Here is a 15,699-nt window from a genome sequence, read left to right as displayed (position 1 = left end):
AAATAGTGAAGACATTAAGGAAATACAATACAGAAGAGAAAGAGGAGGAGGGGAGGGTGGCGCAGATGAAGAAAAAGGGCGTGCGTGTGCATGCGTAGGTTGGGAGTCGGAGAGTGGGGAGGGGAGTTGGGTTGGGCTGAGTGAGACAGGGAGAAAGAGCGACAGAGAGAGGGGGGGGGGCGCCGCAAGGGGTGTCATGCTGTACGACTAGCGCTGCTGTTCATCTGGTGATGGATGGGACGTGTAAACACGTGAAGGAGCCCGACACTCCCATTGATTCCGCTGTATCCGTCGCAGCAGCAGCACACGCACACGCCCTTCTCGTGGTCCCCATGCGCGTGCATGTGCGTGCACTTCCTTCTTCCTCCTCTCTTACCGTCTCTTCTCTCTCTGTGCCCCGGGCCCTCGGTTCACACCCGTTCCTTCTCTCTTACTCCCTTCCTTTCTTTTGTTGTTTTGCGCCGGCGGCTCTGTCGTCGATACAGAAAGAAGGTGAAGAGGACACATACATACAAACATACGTGTATATACAGCTATATATGTATATATATATACATACGAAGACATATATAATATATATAGCAGTCATGTACATCCCGTACACACACACATACACATATACATGCATGTATATATATATATATATAAAGGCAAAACAACCAAAGAAGGCGAAGATAAGGCGTGCAAGACTGCCCGTGCATGCCCACGGCAGACGACACACGCACGACGGCAAACGAACGGGCACACCGGCGCTGACGCCGACCGACCAATCGACCGAGCGACAGAAGCAGGCCAGATCCTCTTCGTACACCGACACGCAAGGTAACGCAGAGAGAGAGAGAGACACGTCCCACGCGTGCGTCCGCGCGCGGACATTACACGTCTTGCTCGATTTTTGGGAATGCCCCTCCACCATGGCAAGACGGCTGTGCCGGCAGGCGCACGCGGTCAGCAGCGTGGGCGTACATGCATGCACCCACTCGTGTAGCGAGAATCATGCTCAGAGGAGGCGGAGCGAGCTGGTCCCGTCTTATTCGGTGCTGTTGCGTGCGCAACAAGCGCTGGATCAGTCACGCTGAGGACGTCGCACAAGCGTACACAGTACCAAAGAAAGAAAAGAGGCACAGGAGGGGCACGCGGCGTGGAGGAGGTACAGGGCTGTGGCCGCTCGTCCGAGGACACACAGACGGAGAAAAAGAAGGGGGTCGGCGGGTGTGGGGGTGGGGTACAAACCGCTTGTGCCCCTCCCCCCGCCCCCCTGCAAGGGTGGCACGCATGATCTCCATCTCCCGCGTCCAGCACCAAACACGAAAAAAATGAGAGTTACGAGGTAGGCACAGACGCGCCAGCTTCGAAAGCACACCAGCATACATCGAAAAAACTCGCGAGCGAAGCAGAACCAGAGAGGAGGGTTAGGTGGGCAAAAAGACGGTACAGGAAAGGAAAGACAAGGGAGTCGATGGCTGTGGTGGAGGTGGTGGGGGGAGAGGGGGCGAAGAGACACATCCGCACAAGCACACACGCACGCTCGCGCACAGAGAGAGAAAGAGATGAGAGAAGGAAGAGACGATGATGGCAGCGACGATGATGCAAGCGTGCCTGCCACTGTGTTCTGTTCGTCTCGTCTTCTGCACTCGGAAGGGCCGAAAGAGGGAGAGTGAGTGAGTGAGTGGATGGGTGGGGGTGGGCTGAGGGAGGGAGGGGGGATAAGAGCGCTGATGTACGAGGACAAGAAACTTGCTGATAAGAAAAGGGGAGGGTGCCCTCTTGATGTGGCGCGTGCGAACATGAGCGCGTTGTGTTCGCACAATTGTGTGTGATTGTGTGTACGTGTGTGGAACTAACAAGAAGACGGTGATGTATAGAGGGAAGGCGAAAGGCAACGAAGGGCGCGCCTGCCATGTTGAAGCGCACACGAACGAGGAGAGGGTTGAGCGTCTGTGTGCCTGTCTGCCTGTGGGTGGCACTGACTGACCGCCAAAGAGGCATAAGAGAAGAGCAACAAAGAAAAAGGCGGACGCACATAACACACGCGTGAAGCGACACACACACACACACAGACCTGTCCCTGATTCCCTCATCCCGTCGTTGTGTCAGGGGAGGGGAGGGGAGGGGGAGGGGTCTTCCTGAACAACAGCGAGAACGTAACGAAAAAAAAAACGAACCGAAAGCGAAGAGAAGGCGTACGGCACAGCGCTCCTGTCGCGACAGGAAAGCAACGCAAGGAGACACGCATCAGCGAGAGCGAGGTGAAGTGGGAAGAGGACAGCCACCGTCATGTACTCTGCACCCTCCGCTCTTTGTGGCGTCGATATCATCCGCTGCGAGCCCCCCCCCGACCTGAACCACACCGTTCCTCGAAAACCGCGAAGCAACCACACGCAGAGACACGTCGACATCCAACAGACATAGCCACGCACCGCATGAACTGCGCCGCTTACGCGTAAGCGGCACGGCTTGTGCTGACGTACATGCTAGGGTCCACGTGACGCACCGATACTGTCGGGCGTGTAAAGGCCGAACGCACCGGTGCCGCGGCTGGCGCCACGTAGGCAGAGCTGCAGGTGGTGGTGTAGAAGGCCGGGTCCACGTGACGCACCGATACTGTCGGGCGTGTAAAGGCCGAACGCACCGGTGCCGCGGCTGGCGCCACGTAGGCAGAGCTGCAGGTGGTGGTGTAGAAGGCCGGGTCCACGTGATGGACGCAAGCCTGCGTGCGATGCGGGGTCTCGACCGGGGTGGGTTTGCTGCTGTAGGCACGGTAGTTCTTGTTGTATTCAGTCTCGTACGATCCCTTCGGACGCGGCCGCGACGCGGCTGGCTCACCCTTCTTCGCTGGAGCTACCTGCAGCGCCTTCTTGGCCGGCGCTTCCTCTGCTGAGGCGGACGGGGAGACCTGTGCTTGCGCCTTAGCAGCCGGCGCCGCGCTTCTCTTTGTCTGCCTGCCGGCGGTGGGCTCGCGCACCGAAGTACGCGCGGTTCCGTTCTTCTTCACCGACTTCATTTCACTAGGAATCCTCAACGGCGGCACAACCGGCTTTTCCACCAACGAAGCGGGTGCACCATCAGAGCGGCCGTAGTCCTTCGCATATGTGCTCTCGTAGCTGCTAAGGTCTGCAGGGGCGCGCCGCTTGCGCGGGTCCGGCTTCTCCGCAGAAGTATCGGGCACAGCAGCTGAAGCAGGCACTGCCTCCTCCTTCTTTACCGCGGGCTTGTAGTCCTTCGCATACGTACTCTCGTATCCTGCAAGGTCAGCCTGCGCGCGGCGCATACGAGGATCTACCCTCTGTGCAACATCAACACGAGACGGGGCAGCATCAGCAGTGCCATCAGCCGAAACAACTACGTGCCTCTCCGCTGGCCTAGAAAAAGCCCTCTCGGACAGCGGTATTAACTGCTCCTCAGAAGGTACCTCATCGGCGCCACGAATGTTCGGGTCGGGGTCGTACTTCTTGTAGGCGTCCTTGGTGGTCGTGTTGTACATGGCGGGGTCCACGGGCGCCTTCTCGTAGCCCTCGCCGTCGTCCGCCGGCAGCTCGCGCCTGTACGCGTCGGGGTCGTACTTCTTGTAGGCGTCCTTGGTGGTCGTGTTGTACATGGCGGGGTCCACGGGCGCCTTCTCGTAGCCCTCGCCGTCGTCCGCCGGCAGCTCGCGCCTGTACGCGTCGGGGTCGTACTTCTTGTAGGCGTCCTTGGTGGTCGTGTTGTACATGGCGGGGTCCACGGGCGCCTTCTCGTAGCCCTCGCCGTCGTCCGCCGGCAGCTCGCGCCTGTACGCGTCGGGGTCGTACTTCTTGTAGGCGTCCTTGGTGGTCGTGTTGTACATGGCGGGGTCCACGGGCGCCTTCTCGTAGCCCTCGCCGTCGTCCGCCGGCAGCTCGCGCCTGTACGCGTCGGGGTCGTACTGCTTGTAGGCGTCCTTGGTGGTCGTGTTGTACATGGCGGGGTCCACGGGCGCCTTCTCGTAGCCCTCGCCGTCGTCCGCCGGCAGCTCGCGCCTGTACGCGTCGGGGTCGTACTGCTTGTAGGCGTCCTTGGTGGTCGTGTTGTACATGGCGGGGTCCACGGGCGCCTTCTCGTAGCCCTCGCCGTCGTCCGCCGGCAGCTCGCGCCTGTACGCGTCGGGGTCGTACTTCTTGTAGGCGTCCTTGGTGGTCGTGTTGTACATGGCGGGGTCCACGGGCGCCTTCTCGTAGCCCTCGCCGTCGTCCGCCGGCAGCTCGCGCCTGTACGCGTCGGGGTCGTACTGCTTGTAGGCGTCCTTGGTGGTCGTGTTGTACATGGCGGGGTCCACGGGCGCCTTCTCGTAGCCCTCGCCGTCGTCCGCCGGCAGCTCGCGCCTGTACGCGTCGGGGTCGTACTTCTTGTAGGCGTCCTTGGTGGTCGTGTTGTACATGGCGGGGTCCACGGGCACCTTCTCGTAGCCCTCGCCGTCGTCCGCCGGCAGCTCGCGCCTGTACGCGTCGGGGTCGTACTTCTTGTAGGCGTCCTTGGTGGTCGTGTTGTACATGGCGGGGTCCACGGGCGCCTTCTCGTAGCCCTCGCCGTCGTCCGCCGGCAGCTCGCGCCTGTACGCGTCGGGGTCGTACTTCTTGTAGGCGTCCTTGGTGGTCGTGTTGTACATGGCGGGGTCCACGGGCACCTTCTCGTAGCCCTCGCCGTCGTCCGCCGGCAGCTCGCGCCTGTACGCGTCGGGGTCGTACTGCTTGTAGGCGTCCTTGGTGGTCGTGTTGTACATGGCGGGGTCCACGGGCGCCTTCTCGTAGCCCTCGCCGTCGTCCGCCGGCAGCTCGCGCCTGTACGCGTCGGGGTCGTACTTCTTGTAGGCGTCCTTGGTGGTCGTGTTGTACATGGCGGGGTCCACGGGCACCTTCTCGTAGCCCTCGCCGTCGTCCGCCGGCAGCTCGCGCCTGTACGCGTCGGGGTCGTACTTCTTGTAGGCGTCCTTGGTGGTCGTGTTGTACATGGCGGGGTCCACGGGCGCCTTCTCGTAGCCCTCGCCGTCGTCCGCCGGCAGCTCGCGCCTGTACGCGTCGGGGTCGTACTGCTTGTAGGCGTCCTTGGTGGTCGTGTTGTACATGGCGGGGTCCACGGGCGCCTTCTCGTAGCCCTCGCCGTCGTCCGCCGGCAGCTCGCGCCTGTACGCGTCGGGGTCGTACTGCTTGTAGGCGTCCTTGGTGGTCGTGTTGTACATGGCGGGGTCCACGGGCGCCTTCTCGTAGCCCTCGCCGTCGTCCGCCGGCAGCTCGCGCCTGTACGCGTCGGGGTCGTACTGCTTGTAGGCGTCCTTGGTGGTCGTGTTGTACATGGCGGGGTCCACGGGCGCCTTCTCGTAGCCCTCGCCGTCGTCCGCCGGCAGCTCGCGCCTGTACGCGTCGGGGTCGTACTGCTTGTAGGCGTCCTTGGTGGTCGTGTTGTACATGGCGGGGTCCACGGGCGCCTTCTCGTAGCCCTCGCCGTCGTCCGCCGGCAGCTCGCGCCTGTACGCGTCGGGGTCGTACTGCTTGTAGGCGTCCTTGGTGGTCGTGTTGTACATGGCGGGGTCCACGGGCGCCTTCTCGTAGCCCTCGCCGTCGTCCGCCGGCAGCTCGCGCCTGTACGCGTCGGGGTCGTACTTCTTGTAGGCGTCCTTGGTGGTCGTGTTGTACATGGCGGGGTCCACGGGCGCCTTCTCGTAGCCCTCGCCGTCGTCCGCCGGCAGCTCGCGCCTGTACGCGTCGGGGTCGTACTTCTTGTAGGCGTCCTTGGTGGTCGTGTTGTACATGGCGGGGTCCACGGGCACCTTCTCGTAGCCCTCGCCGTCGTCCGCCGGCAGCTCGCGCCTGTACGCGTCGGGGTCGTACTTCTTGTAGGCGTCCTTGGTGGTCGTGTTGTACATGGCGGGGTCCACGGGCGCCTTCTCGTAGCCCTCGCCGTCGTCCGCCGGCAGCTCGCGCCTGTACGCGTCGGGGTCGTACTTCTTGTAGGCGTCCTTGGTGGTCGTGTTGTACATGGCGGGGTCCACGGGCGCCTTCTCGTAGCCCTCGCCGTCGTCCGCCGGCAGCTCGCGCCTGTACGCGTCGGGGTCGTACTGCTTGTAGGCGTCCTTGGTGGTCGTGTTGTACATGGCGGGGTCCACGGGCGCCTTCTCGTAGCCCTCGCCGTCGTCCGCCGGCAGCTCGCGCCTGTACGCGTCGGGGTCGTACTGCTTGTAGGCGTCCTTGGTGGTCGTGTTGTACATGGCGGGGTCCACGGGCGCCTTCTCGTAGCCCTCGCCGTCGTCCGCCGGCAGCTCGCGCCTGTACGCGTCGGGGTCGTACTTCTTGTAGGCGTCCTTGGTGGTCGTGTTGTACATGGCGGGGTCCACGGGCGCCTTCTCGTAGCCCTCGCCGTCGTCCGCCGGCAGCTCGCGCCTGTACGCGTCGGGGTCGTACTGCTTGTAGGCGTCCTTGGTGGTCGTGTTGTACATGGCGGGGTCCACGGGCGCCTTCTCGTAGCCCTCGCCGTCGTCCGCCGGCAGCTCGCGCCTGTACGCGTCGGGGTCGTACTGCTTGTAGGCGTCCTTGGTGGTCGTGTTGTACATGGCGGGGTCCACGGGCGCCTTCTCGTAGCCCTCGCCGTCGTCCGCCGGCAGCTCGCGCCTGTACGCGTCGGGGTCGTACTGCTTGTAGGCGTCCTTGGTGGTCGTGTTGTACATGGCGGGGTCTACACAGGGGTTGGTGCTGTTAATGTCTTCCTGTGTGTCTTGCGGCTTCTCTGGGAGCCCACGCCACTGGTAGGCATCTTCATATTCGGTGCGCTCATTGACAGGGCGCTCGAGCAGTCGCGGATTTGTGAAGGTGGCGACGGCTCCGGACATGGCGCAGGAGTCGTAGTGGTATGGCGCGTAAGAAGTGTCGGTTCTGTTGGGGTGGTTGATGTGGGTGATCCCAGTTGGTGGTGTTGCACGGAGGGACGGGTCACGCAGAGTGGGAGAGAGCTGTGTGAGGGCTCAGGTGGTGGTGGTGGAGGGGAGTGGCGGATGTACGCGGTTGAGGGATTTGATACGTGGCGGAAAGGTGAAGAGAGCGGCGGACGGAACAGCCCGTTGTGGATGAGGATGCGCCGGCTGATTCTGTTGCGGCGTACCCTGTCTCGCTGTGTGTGCGCGCGTGTGTGCGGCAGAGTGAGTAGAAAAGAGGAGGGGGGGCGGGCGGGTCAGCTGCAGTGTGGCGTGTGGGTGGAGAAGTTATATAGAAAGGGGGTGGGTGAGGGTGATGCGCGGGGCCAACTGGCGCGAAGAGGGGACAGGGCCGCAGGTGTGGCGGAGCGGATGAGGAGAAAAGAGATGGAGATGAGGCACGCAGCTTGACACGACGTGCAGAGTTGAAGCTGCGCTACGAGGCCAACACGAGCCCCCCGCCTGCCCCCTTTCTTCCGCCGTCTATGCTCGTAAAGAAGCGTGAGTCGGCATTGGTGAGCGACATTGACCTCCACGCGAGCACGAGTGGCGGTGAAAGTGCGGTGGTGGTGGTGGTGTGTGTGTGTGTGTGGCGGTGGTAGCGTGAACAACGCGACGTTGTACACTGTGCAGACGCTTTCACAGTGCTGTGTGCCTGGTGCGGTGCATGCGCGCATGTGTCTGTGGCGGTGGGTATGCACTCGGCCTGTGTACTGGTAGAGACTGTACATGATGTATACGTATATATGTGCCCCTCTGACTGTACCCCACCCCCTCCCTGCCCTGCACCTGGCACGCCCCACGGACACGTGTCGAAGCTCGCCGGCCGAAATCCTCATAGGTCCACTTTTCGCCTGCAATCGCTCTTGCGCGTTGTGTCATCGCCCTCTGCCGACTCCCTCCCACCTGCGGTAACCCATGCGCACACCGGCCGAAACGCGCATGGGGGCAAACTCGACATGGAGACGTCGGGTGGCGGGGCTGTGTGGAGCCGGGGGAAAGCGAATGGTAGACGGTGACGCGTCGGTGAGCGCCTCTCTCCATCATGGGGAGCAAGCAGACCAAGTGGGAAAAAAAAAGGCAGACGACCCGCCCAACCCACGCCTAAAGTGTAGGCGAGGGGTGAGGGAGTGAGGGATAGCGAGACGACTGCACGGGCAGGGAGACGCACAAGCCAAGAGCGAGTGAGAGAGTCGGTGGTGGTGGTGCGTGTGAGGGGCTACCACACGAGCACAGGCGCGCCGACATGCTAGCACGAGACACAGGGAGAGGATTGTTCGCCAGCAGCGTGCCTGTAGATCGCCATCGCGGTCTTTTGTTGATGTGTGCGCCTGTCTGCCGTTTTCTGCCTATGTACATCACCGTTCCGAGGAAGAGGAGCGGGCCGCCGTTTTCGTGCCCTGGAGAGCCGTCACTCGCCTTGGCGACTTCGGGGTTTAAGATGCGGGAGAGGCGACTCGCTGAGGCGGGGCGCGATCGTGGCGGGGCAGGGGCGCCGTTTGGCCCAGCCGTGCGCTTTTTCCCAGCGTTCATTCCTTGCTAGTCCCGGTCGGTGCCGCACTTAACCCCCTTTCCCGCCCAACACTCTGGAGACGGCGGTCGTGCCTCACATGCGCACTGGCGGCAGGCGCTGCTGCAGCGTGAAGTGCTCTACCGGCGTGTCCGCAGCTTGCTTCGATGAGCACCAACGCTCGCCGTCCATGCTGTCCTTGTTCGGCGGTCGGTGCCGCTGGGGCGGTCGCCAGGGGGCCGCGCTAACGTGGCCAGCGGCTGAGGTAGCGGAGGAGGACGCGAGTGTCCATCCTGTGTGGCCAAACGTGCTTGTCGTCGCTACGCCGCGGCTGAGCATGTGGCGCCGCGGGACTGGCAACGACGACGACGTGGCGTCGGCGTTGGCACCCCGCTGCATCTGAGCCCTGGGCATACGAAAGCTGGAGGACGGCGCAGCGGCAGCGGCTACCGCGCGTGACACGCTGTCGTACAAGTTACGATCCGCGCCAGCGGGTGGCGCAGTGACCCCGCCGTCCCCCCGGTCAGCCGGCGAGGAGGTGGTGGCGCCCGTTGAAGAGCCTGCGTACCGCGCCCCGTTGACATCGACCGATCCGTCGCCGGTTTCGTAGTAGAAGGCGCCGTACGTGTCGGCGTTGGTGGAGAGCGGCAGCGGCGCTGCCGGGTCCGCGACGGGGTCGACGGAGAAGAGAAGCACTTTATCGATTCCGCCCTTGGCCGTGGAAGAGCCACTGCCAGGGCCCGCAGCGTTGGCGTTGTGCCTGCTACCGCGCATCAGCGTGGAGACGGCAGCAGAGTTGTCCATGCCACCACTGCCGGTCCGTTGCGTCATTCCCAGTCGATGTCCGTAGTCGACTTCGTAGGTGCTGTGCAAGAGGGCCGCCTGCGCCTCTGCCGGGTGCCGCGCCATCGTCACCGCCGGGTCCTCAAAGATGCCCTGTGCGCACCATGTCGCTGCCGCTCCGCCGCGGCGCTTGTGCACGATGCGCTGCTGCAGGCGGTCCTCCAACCAGTTACCAACAAGGGTGGTATTCGCGTAGGGGTTGTTGAAGCCATCCCCGGAGGGGTCGCGATCGGACGGCATCTGCACGGTTACTTGATTGATGTGTGTGCGTGGAAGGCCCCTCTCCCCTTCTTCGAGTATGCATCGGTGCAGAAAGTCGCAATGCAGTGGTGGTCTCACGCAGGACGTGCACGCCTTGCGCGCAAGAGAACCGGGGGAGGAGGGAAGAGAGGGAAGATGATGCAGGTTGTATGTGTATGTGTGTGCGTGTGTGGCGGGCTGAGGTCGCCATGCGGGCGTGCATTGCAGATACACAGGGAGGGAAGGAGGTAGGGGAGAGAGGGAGGGAGAGGACGAGTGCAACGGGAAATCACAGCGGGTCGGAGCCTCTGTTGGCCGGCGACTTCACGGCAACGTGTGGCCTGCACGAGGGAGGTGGGAGAGAAGGGAGGGTGTCGAGGATGGGGATGGGGTATGACGATGGCCCACACCACCTCTCCCCTCTCCATCTTCACCGAGCACACGTCACATCTTCCTATGTGTATCACCAGCGCAGGGGAGGGGGAAGGAGCAGAGGTGTGTACATGTGCGCATCTGTGTCCGTGCGATGCACACACACACACGTACACATGCATGTATCTATACACCCACGGCGCTTGTACTGCCATACAAAGGTTTAACGGTTACTCGTAGAATGACTAGCAACATCACACACACACACACACACACACAGACATGAGAGAGGGGGGGGGGGGAGGCGGCAAAATGTCTTCTCTGCAGCGATTCTGCCCTCCCCTCCCCCTGCACCTATGCCCGCACTTTCCTTCCCCTCGGTCTTCCTCTCTCCCGCCCCCTCGCGATGCGTGGGCGCCTCGGTGCATGCCGTGAGGGTGCTATGCAGCCTCCTTTACACGCTTGCGAGCCGGACTGTGGTCTGACTCGCCGGTCGCGCTCTTCTTGGCCGGCCGCTGCTGCGTTGCGCTCCTCCGCGATGCGGTGGCGTCGGCAGCCAAGCCGCGCACCGCGGCGCCCTTCTTTGCCTTCTTCGCGACGACGCCTGCTTGGGTGGGTGCATCTTCGGCAGTGGCGGCAGACCTGCGAGCGCGCTTCAACCCGCTGAGCGAGGTGGGCGATGCCGTGCCAGCCATGCTAGCAGTAGCGTTCGGTTCTGCGCTGGGCAAGCGCTGCTCCTGCTGCTGCTGCCGCTGCCGTGGGGAGCGTGCAGAGCGCGCGGCCGCCGCAGTCGCTTTTTTGCGGGCCGCGTGCGCCTTGTTCGTCTGCACACGAGCACCAAACTGCTCTGTCACCTGCTGCCTCGCCTGGATCTTGGCGGACGACACCTCGTCCAGCAGCGACAGAATCGCGGACTCCTTCGCCGCTGGCGACTTCCACAGGGTGAGCGTGGCGCCGATCTTCTTCTCGATGCGCTGCACGAGACTCACGTCGTACTCGGTGACGAGCGCGACAGAAGTGCCCTCGCGGCCGGCACGCGCGGTACGGCCCACACGATGCACGTACGTCTCCGCGTGCTTGGGCACGTCGTAGTGGAGCACCAGGCTGACGGCCGGGATATCGAGCCCGCGAGCCGCAATGTCGGTGCAGACAAGAATGCGCGCGATGCCTAACTTGAAGCTGGCCACGCTATCAAGCCGGTGTTGCTGTGTCAGGAGCGAATCCAGGCTGCATACTGGGAAGCCGAGCAGCTGCAGCGTCAGCCGCACCAGCTCTGCCCGCAGGCAGGAGTTGACGTAGACGATGGTGGATTGCTCTTTGCCCTGCAAGCGCAGCGCCGCCACGAGGTACGGCAGTTTCACCATGTTCGGGATGAACAGGTAGTTTTGTGTGAGCGTCGCTGGTAGGTGGAACGACGTCGGTCTTCCTGGAAGCGTCGGTGCCGTCGCGGAGCTGATTGGCCCACCAGCAGCACCTGTGCTTCCGCTTTCCGCGGCGTGGCCGAGACCTTCCTGTATGGCTCCTTGCACCACCGCCACCTCCAAGGTTGATGCATCCGTGATGCCGAGCTCTGCCAGCAGGGAGAAGTGCTCTGCGGCTTCGTCCACCTCTCCGTTCTGCGGCTGCTGCAGCGGCGGTGAATGCGATGAAGCAAGGTTTTGACCTTCACGCTCCCCTGCCGCACCACTGCTTGCCGGTAAGCCCTGCTCCGCCTGCGGAGCCTCCAGCGTGGTGAGCCGAGGGTGCAGCGTTGCTGTGAACATCAGCACCTGTCGCTGCCGCGTTGGCGGGAGCAGCCGTATCAGCGACTGGACATCTCGCAGAATATCGCCCTCCGTCAGCCGGTCCGCCTCGTCCAGCACCAGGTAGCGTAGATGGGCGAACGCCTTCTTCACCTCCGGCGCGAATACCCCCAGCAGGTGGCGGAGCCGTCCGGGCGTCGCTGCGACGATGTGCGGCCGTGCCTTCAGCGCGTCCACTTGCGTTTCCGTCGGCACCCCGCCAACAGCAAGCATCGTGCGCACCCGCAGCGGCGCGCCGAAGGCAATAAACTGGTCAATGATCTGGTACGCCAACTCCCTGGACGGCGTCAGCACAAGGGCAAAGACGCCGTATGCGTCGGCCGCGAGGGCCTGTAGAATGGGAAGGGCAAAGGCGGCCGTCTTACCCGAGCCGGTCGCGGCACCGCCGACGACGTGGCGGCCGGCCAGGATGGCCGGGATGCACTTGCATTGAATCGGAGTTGGGGTCTCCAGCGCCATGTACGTGCACTGCTCTGAGAGCCAGCGCTGGATGCCGAGTCGTTGAAATTCGGTCATGCGGCTGCTGTAGCGCTGCAGGGGGAGCCTGCTAAGGAGGACAGCAGAGCGAGAGAGCAAGAGGGATGAAAGGAAAGAACGTGCGTGTGTGCTGGTGCACTGCTATACGGGTGGGTAGGCGAGGCAAGGCGAAGACGAGAAGGAAGATGTGCATGCGGAGAGAGTGAAGGGGGGGGTGCACATGTAGCGGGGGCGGAGGAGGGGCACGGTGGGAGGAGGAGCGGCTCTCGACGGTACGGAAAAAATGTGCGCTTCCAACGGCCGTCGCCCTCGCCGTCACGCACAGGAACACACCACGTAGACACCCCCCCCCTGGGGTGCACACCCACGGGCAGCGCAGCAGCAGCAGCAGCAGGAGGGGGAGGGCACAACGATGGGAGAAGTCGGGTCTGCGCAGCTTCCTAAGAACACAAGAGTACACGGAATGGAAACCAGAATAATATATATGGGAGAGCACGCACGCACGCACGCGGAGGGCGAAGGAAGGCAAGAAAGGAACGAGCACGCGAACGCGCAAGTGCGCACGCGTGCTCACACGCAGAGCGAAATAGTTGAACGATGCGGAGAGGCCTTTCTCCCCACTAGAAAGCACAAACACACGCACAAACCACAAAACCCGCACGGCGCGGTGGGGTGAAAAGGGCGTGGGAGAAGGGAAGCTCCATCCGCTGCCCTTCTCCATCCTGCGCCCCGCCACCGGCGGGTGTGCGTGCGTATTGATGAGGCGTGCGCGACTGCTGATAGGTTATGCGGAGAGGAGGAGTGGTGGCAGTGGTGGTGGTGGGGGGAGGTCGGAGAGGAAGCGGCCGAAGCGACCGACGCTGAAGGAGATCAGACGTCACTGCCTGCTGACCTCTTCCCCTTTCCATCTCTGCATGCCTGCTGGTCTGTGATACCCGTGCATCACGGCTAGGTGGAAGGGCTGAGGCATTCTTCTTCATCTCTCCTCCCTCTTCAGAGGTTGCTGCTGAGCTTTTCGACGCGCTTGCCACTCTCGTAGAAGTACGCTGGGGTGCGCATGGAGCAGAGCTCCTCGGCGCTCGTCGGGTGGACTCCGATGGTGCTGTGGAAGTCGCTGATCTTGGCACCCATCTTCATGCAAATGCCGACGCTCTGGATGATCTCAGGCGCACTGTCGCCGAGCATGTGAACACCCAGAACCTCGCCGTTGGATTCGTTCGTGATGATGCGGATCATGAATTCCTTGTGCTTGCTGCCGCTGATGTTGTGCATAAGGGGCGTGAAGGAGCTCGCGTACACGGCGACGGTTTCGTAGTTCTTCGCCGCCTCCTCCTCCGTCATGCCGCACGTGCCGATCGGCGGTATGGAGAACACGGCGCACGCGACCTTCGTGTGGTCGGTGGCGCGGGGCTTGCCACCGAAGACGGTTTCAACGAAGGCGGCGCCTTCGTTGATGGCCACCGGCGTCAACATCACGCGGTTCGTCACGTCGCCGATGGCGTAGATGTTGTCCACCGATGTCTTCGAATACGCGTCGACCTGCACGGCACCGTTCTTTCCTGTTCGGACGCCGGCCTTGTCGAGCTGTAGTGCCTGCGAGCGCGGCACGCGACCGATCGCGAGCATGACCTGATCGTAGTCCTCCTCCGTGCCATCGTTGAAGTGAACGTGATTCGAGCCGTCCTCATTCTTCGTGATCTTCGTCGGGTTCAAGTTTGTACGCACTCTTATTCCGTTCGCCCCCAGCTGCTTCGTCAGGCTCTTGCGCACCTCTGTATCGAAGCCGCGCAAAATAAGATCGCCGCGGTAGCACAGGTCGACATAGCCACCGCAGGGCTTGTAGCCGTTGAAGATGCCGGCAAACTCAACGGCGATGTAGCCGCCGCCGACGCACAGCATCCGCTTGGGGGCATCCTCGAGGTAGAAGGCCTCGTTGCTCGTGATGCAGAACTCGTCGCCGGGGACTCCGAGGCGCGTCGGCCAGGAGCCGGTGGCAATGAGGATGTACTCCGTGTCGAGGGTCTCCAGCACGTCGCTGTGTGGGTCTTCCGACTTGCGCACCACCACCGTGTGAGCGTCTTGAAGGGCACCGAAGCCCATGTGAAAGCTGAGGCCCTCCGTATCAGCGAACATGCTCTTGTAGCTCTCGTTGATGCTGTTCACCACCTTGTTCTTCGCGGCGATGAGCGTCTTCCAGTTGGGGCAGAGCGATTCGCGGTCCATCTCCCATCCGAAGCCGCCAGACTCACGGATCAGGTCCATGTACTGGGCACCTGTCACCATGAGTTTCTTTGGCACGCAGCCGACGTTCACGCACGTGCCGCCGAGCGCAGCGAAGAGCGGCGGACCGTGCGTCGCCTGCACATCGACGACGGCCACCTTCTTCTTGTGCGTGACGGCCGCGTTCCATCCCGCCTCCAGACCTCCAGATCCGGCGCCAAGCACCACGAGGTCGTACGCGCGGGACATCAGCCGTTGAGAGAAGCGAAGAATTTTCGCGAGAGGGTGAGGGGAGGGGGAGGCTGCGCGAGTTCGCGGCGAACAACTCCAACGGCGCGCGAGTGGGCACACACGGAGCAGAGAACGCCAGCAGCAAGACTCGCTGCAATGTATATACAACGATGGGAGCGAGAGATAAAGACGGGCTGATCAGACAATCTTCGTGGTAAGGCTCGCCTGCATTCCTACGTGCGGCTTTCGGCTGCTGCGGCTGCGGTGGCGGTGGTGTCCGTGAACGTCTGAGCGCGTTTGTGTATAGCGAAGTAGAAGGCGCAATGATGGATCAAGGCTCACGTGTGTGTGTGTGTGTAGGAGTGTAAAGAGAGAGATAGATGACGACACTCTTTTCTTCGCCAGCGGGTGTGCGTGAGAGGTGGGAGAGGGAGGAAGGAAGGGTTCGACAGGGAGGTCATTCAGCGAGCCGGCATGTTCGTCTCAGTCGATCCGACCGCTGGGGGGCGGTGCGTGTGAGTGTGTGCCGGGAGAAGAGACTGGGGCGAGGAAGAGAGTGTGTCGTTCATGGAAGGGCACGGATGGGCGTATATGCTGTGTCTGCGTACGGATGAGAGTGCGAAGCCGCATGCCCTTCCAGCGACCTGCCTCGCAACCCCCCCCCCCGTGTCGCCGGCTGTGCCCTGTCGCATTTCGTATGCGAGATCACGGCTCGCACCGTCGGCGGAGTCTTCGCCGGCCCGTGTGTAACGGAACGTGGATCACACATGGCAGCTGAGTCATGGAATGATGGAGCTCCGCGTTGGCTGCACGACTCTGCGTGGATAGCGCGTGCAGAGGCGCTACCTACATGGGCAGCCGCGACTCCAGCACACAAGAACGAAAAGGCACCTCACATGTGCAGCGCACTGGTCGGTGCTCTACTGCGCATGCATTGTCGGCAGGGCCGTGTCCCCATCGTGTGCCTGTCATGGTGGCATGCTCTGCCGCCCGCTTCCCCCCGCCACCACACAGAGCTCCTACGCCATCACTCACGCCATTCAACCCCGCGAGTCACCTTTACCATTGAGGCGTCCGTTACTGGC

The 15,699-nt window shown here is 62.7% G+C and overlaps 4 protein-coding genes across 4 annotated transcripts; all 4 read right to left on the bottom strand.

Moving 5' to 3' along the window:
• Positions 1–2,437: 2,437 nt before the first annotated feature.
• Positions 2,438–6,838, bottom strand: LINJ_05_0380 (putative microtubule-associated protein; the record flags this gene model as incomplete). The annotated part of the gene is made up of 1 exon (XM_001462964.1): positions 2,438–6,838. One exon carries the CDS (start codon positions 6,836–6,838, stop codon positions 2,438–2,440), a length of 4,401 nt encoding a protein of 1,466 aa, XP_001463001.1.
• A 1,687-nt stretch (positions 6,839–8,525) lies between these two features.
• Positions 8,526–9,512, bottom strand: LINJ_05_0370 (conserved hypothetical protein; the record flags this gene model as incomplete). Its single annotated transcript, XM_001462963.1, has 1 exon — positions 8,526–9,512. The coding sequence occupies one exon, from the start codon at positions 9,510–9,512 to the stop codon at positions 8,526–8,528; it is 987 nt and encodes a 328-aa protein (XP_001463000.1).
• Positions 9,513–10,324: 812 nt separating this feature from the next.
• On the bottom strand, positions 10,325–12,202 carry LINJ_05_0360 (putative ATP-dependent RNA helicase; the record flags this gene model as incomplete). Its single annotated transcript, XM_001462962.1, has 1 exon — positions 10,325–12,202. The coding sequence occupies one exon, from the start codon at positions 12,200–12,202 to the stop codon at positions 10,325–10,327; it is 1,878 nt and encodes a 625-aa protein (XP_001462999.1).
• Positions 12,203–13,156: 954 nt separating this feature from the next.
• On the bottom strand, positions 13,157–14,632 carry TRYR (trypanothione reductase; the record flags this gene model as incomplete). The annotated part of the gene is made up of 1 exon (XM_001462961.1): positions 13,157–14,632. One exon carries the CDS (start codon positions 14,630–14,632, stop codon positions 13,157–13,159), a length of 1,476 nt encoding a protein of 491 aa, XP_001462998.1.
• Positions 14,633–15,699: the final 1,067 nt, after the last annotated feature.

This window comes from Leishmania infantum, chromosome 5, assembly GCF_000002875.2.
Source record: "Leishmania infantum JPCM5 genome chromosome 5".
NCBI classification, from domain to species: Eukaryota; Euglenozoa; class Kinetoplastea; order Trypanosomatida; family Trypanosomatidae; genus Leishmania; species Leishmania infantum.
This window is presented reverse-complemented; position numbering and strand designations above follow the sequence as displayed.